The 4,580-nt window shown below is 33.8% G+C and overlaps 1 protein-coding gene across 1 annotated transcript; it reads left to right on the top strand.

The window, feature by feature from the left end:
• The first annotated feature begins 2,424 nt into the window (after positions 1 to 2,424).
• LOC102604846 (potassium channel AKT1-like) lies at positions 2,425 to 3,714 on the top strand. The gene is made up of 3 exons (XM_015305208.1): positions 2,425 to 2,768; positions 2,883 to 2,964; positions 3,076 to 3,714. The coding sequence occupies exons 1-3, from the start codon at positions 2,425 to 2,427 to the stop codon at positions 3,712 to 3,714; spliced, it is 1,065 nt and encodes a 354-aa protein (XP_015160694.1).
• The last annotated feature ends 866 nt before the right edge of the window (positions 3,715 to 4,580 follow it).

Here is a 4,580-nt window from a genome sequence, read left to right as displayed (position 1 = left end):
ATTTTAGCATGATTTAGTACTTTTAAATTATGATCATTTTCATTCTGACTTGTTAATTTGCAATATTTGTTTTACGCGATTTCATTATTATTATTTTTGTTGGATATTTTAGTGTCATTAATCATATCATATTGTGTTATATTTTTAAGAAACATCTTAGATAGTTGTATTTTGGTAGGACTAAAGAAATATTTGAAGTACAAGTAAATTATATGTTGTGTATGAATACTTTACCGGAAAAACCCGAAACAACCCGAAAAACCGAAAAACCCGAAAAAACCCGAAAAAACCCGAGGTTGAAAAACCCGAGTTTTATTGGTTTGGTTTGGTTCATAAATTTAAAAATCCGACACAAATGGTTTGGTTTGATATTTGAAAAACCCGAACCAACGCGGCCGTGTACACCCCTACATTGTGTAGTTGGAGATTCAAGTGGAGAAGTAATTTTGATGTTTTTCGTAATAATATTCGATGTTTTTAATATTTATAGTACATAGTATATTGATTTTAGAAAACTAGATAGTAACCAAAAATTAATTACCATACATTTTTGTTGAAAAAATTGGTTTTAATGGCGACTTTTAGTTGCCACTAAAAATAGTGGCTATTTTCCTTGAGTCGCCACTAAATATCAGTGAAAACCTTTAGTGACGATAGTATGGGATTTTGTAGTGACTTTTGTCACTGCTAAAGGTCTAGTTTCTTGTAGTGAATCCTAGTTGGCAAAACTTAGGAGTAAGAATTAGTCCCACATGGCTTGCCACATCACTAGAAATTTGGATTGTTAGCTCTTGAGGATATTTGTGGTCTCTTGGGATAACAATAGGGGAGTTTTTTTTATCCCAAAATGTAACGGGCCACATAATAAATAATAATTATTATTATTATAAAAGAAAAAGGTCGTTAGTGTTAAGGGTAAAAGTGGACCATAAAAATGGATTGAGTGATATTTTTAGCCAAATAGGTAAAATGTGGAGTATATTTATACCTTTTTAATATCCAAGAGTAACTTTAGCCCTTTTTCCAATTTTTCAATTATACATATCGAATTAACAAAATCTCAAATCATTCAAATTTGTAGTTTGCTGTCCTTCCACTGCATTTCTTTAGTGATTAATATGCGACAAACGTACAAAGTCCGTAACAAGAAATTTTAAAGGATAAGCATATATATTATGGTATTCATATATTCATATATCCACTACTTATATAAAAGTGTGGATAACCACACAGGTGACAGTACCTGTGTGGTTCCACACCCTATTTTTTCCTCCTCTGTTATAATATATATATATATATATATATATATATATATGTATATATATAACACTATTGGAGGCTATAAAATTATCTTAGGTAGCTTCACATATTTCTTCCGAAAATGTACTGTCCATTTGTTATGGACTTTATTTTTAATGAATAAAATGAAAATAATAAAATTAATAAATTGTTAGCATCTTCTATTTTGTAACTCAATTTTTAATTATATAAAAATTTATAGTAATAATAATTCAAAAATTAGTATATTAATAAATTTGAAATAAAGTGTAAAAAATATAATAATAATTATTCACTTTATTTAATGTAGAGGTTGTTGTAATAAGTGAGAAATAGAATAGTGTTATTTAATATTATTAATTGCAATAGTGCAGATTATGAATAGGTCCTTTATTATCATTGTCTTATTTAATTTTTGATATAATTATTGATCTATATTGTCCGATTTGTTAGGCTATGTACACTGAATTGTTTGTGTATCTTTTTAATAATATTAATAAGCATAATTGTGTATGTATAGACAACATAATACATACACACATTTGTGCAAAACACTCTTAATTTTTAAACAGTTACAAATGATAAACACTAGCCTCGAAATGATACTATTTGTGCAAATCACTCTTAATTTTTACTGGACATCCATACCCTACAAAATTCAGAGCCAGCACAAACAAAAGAAATTTAAAGAGAAAATTAATATGTTATGCTACAATTTGCAACTATATTAAGCAAAGATTCAATCAAGAGCGTCCGTTGTTGAGATTTAAATCAAAGAGAAAACGTCAAACATTTTCCTTTTGACTTAAAATCAGTAAGACAAAATGGTTAAGTACACTTTAATATGAACTCATCGGTAATAATATCTACAAACGACAATAATGGTGACATGAGTGTGTATGATACAGACTACATATAGATTAAAAGTCAAGACTAGTATAAGCAAAGATTTCAACATACATGAAAAGAATTATGCCTAAGTATGAATATAATAAGGAAAGGAAATACCTTTTTATGCCATAAATAAAAGTATTCTATATATATAACGATACACTTCTCATACAAAATAATGTACTCAACACACAAAAAAAAAAATAGATTCAGAAGAGGGTGGCAGAGGCCGTCGTCCAGGTTCGAGCATTTTCAATGGATGATATAAGCTCTCACTACAGTATTAACAGTGACATTCTTCCTTCTCTTGGCGCCCATAGTAATAGCAAAATTATGCTCCGTAGCTACATCATTTCCCCTACTAATCCCCATTACAAGGCTTGGGATGCACTTTTGGTGCTTCTTGTTTTCTACACAGCATGGGCGTCAACTTTTCAGTTTGGATTTCTAGAAAGACCTCAAGGACTTATTGCCATCTTAGATAACATAGCTAATTGCTTTTTTTTTTTCATTGACATTGTCCTCACATTATTCTTTGTTGCCTATCTTGATAAATCAACTTACACTATGATTGATGACCCAAAGTGCATCGCTTCGAGGTATACAAAATCCAAGTTTATCTTTGATTTCATATCCACCATCCCTTTCGAAGCATTGCCCCACATTCTTCAATCATATGGATTCTTGAGTATGTTTCGTCTCTGGCGTCTCAGAAGAGTCAGTGCCATGTTTGTGAGATTGGAGAGAAACAGCAACTTCAGTTACTTTGGGGTTCGAGTACTGAAGCTTATATGTGTCTGTCACTCTTTTTGCTGTTCATTCTGCTGGCTGCTTCTACAACTTTCTTGCTGCTCGGCATAAAGACACCACAAAAACATGGCTTTCACTGGGAAATCTTCATGACAGGAGCATCTGGGATCTCTATGTAATGTCTATCTATTGGTCCATTACAACACTTACAACAACTGGCTATGGGGATTTGCACGCTGTGGCTACAGAGGAAATGATATTCAACAACTGACTGCATATCTTATTGGAAACATGACCAACTTAGTTGTCCATGGAACTAATAAGACACAGAAATTTAGGGATGCTATTCAAGCTGCCTCAAGCTTTGCACAGAGGAATAAGCTGCCTGTTCGACTTGAAGAACAGATGATAGATCACTTGACTTTGATGCACAGAACAGATTCGGAAGGTCTGCAGCAGCAAGAAACTCTTGAACCACTACCCAAAGCAATTCGATCTGCCATTTCACATCATCTATTCTATTCACTGGTAGATAAGGCCTACTTATTCCATGGGGTATCAAATGACTTACTTTTTCAACTGGTTTCTGAGATGAAGGCCGAGTATTTCCCTCCAAAAGAGGATGTCATTTTGCAAAATGAAGCATCTACAGATCTCTACATCCTCGTAACTGGAGCAGTGGATTTTATATCACACAGGAATGGTATGGATCATGTAGTTGGTGAGTTGAAGGCGGGGGATGTTTGCAGAGAAGTTGGTATCCTTTGCTGTAAGCTTCAACTTTTTACAGTTTGATAAGTCTTACTGTTCCAAGATGTTTTGATGATCTCCTCACAAATGCAGGGACCCGGTCCTCTGCAGAGTATGCTCGTCCAGTTCTATGTGCTATACAACTGGAAAGCTGTCGCGTCAGAGGTTGGTGAGGTCGTCAGTGTACCACACCAATCAGAATGGACGAGGTTGTTTTGTCCAACGGTCAATAACTCTTTATGGTTGATATAGTCAACATGACAACAAAAAATCACTCATTCATTCATTCAAAGAGAGAATATTCAAGCTTCAACAAAACAGCAAGGGACCTCATAGACTGACGAATTGCTTCCTGAACCAGCTGTTATTTTGATTGCTTGTATTTGTGCTTACATTGTAGGATTCGTTTCACATGTGTTAGAAACGTTTCAAACCTTGGGTGAATCACTGTAAGAGCTTAGTTAAGAGCAACTTTGTGTCTTACGTTAAAAGTTTATATTAATCAGTTGGGTTAGTATAGTGGGCAATGCAAGCATTGCTTTGGCTCATTGAGTGATAGTTGTACTACTCAGAATAGAGATTAGGAGGTTAATCTCGTGTGTGTTGTAAACTGTGTTTTACTTTTGCTTGAGAAGATTAGTAACAACATTTTGAAAATCCTGTGAGACAGGTCATGGTTTTACTCCCTTGAGCAAGGAGGTTTCCACGTAAAGTTGTGTGTGCTATCTTTCCTTTCAGTATTTTCTTTTGTTTATCTTAACTGTGTTAAGGACTTGGTCCTATCGTAACTAGTGGACACATACATTCCAACAAGTTGTATCAGAGCTTGACTTTTCTATTTGGGTAACACCAAGAAAAGAAAAGATCTTGAAGAAATGGCTGCTCTACCGAGACTGGAAGAAGGTCAGTTC

This window comes from Solanum tuberosum, unplaced genomic scaffold, assembly GCF_000226075.1.
Source record: "Solanum tuberosum cultivar DM 1-3 516 R44 unplaced genomic scaffold, SolTub_3.0 scf00720, whole genome shotgun sequence".
Taxonomy (NCBI): domain Eukaryota; kingdom Viridiplantae; phylum Streptophyta; class Magnoliopsida; order Solanales; family Solanaceae; genus Solanum; species Solanum tuberosum.
This window is presented reverse-complemented; position numbering and strand designations above follow the sequence as displayed.

Coding starts and splice junctions, on each gene's coding strand:
- LOC102604846 (XM_015305208.1), top strand. CDS start 2,425: ATGGATGATATAAGCTCTCACTACAGTATTAACAGTGACATTCTTCCT. Junction 2,769..2,882: donor CCAAAGTGCATCGCTTCGAG/GTATACAAAATC, acceptor CTGGCGTCTCAG/AAGAGTCAGTGCCATGTTTG. Junction 2,965..3,075: donor GAGTACTGAAGCTTATATGT/GTCTGTCACTCT, acceptor TCTTCATGACAG/GAGCATCTGGGATCTCTATG.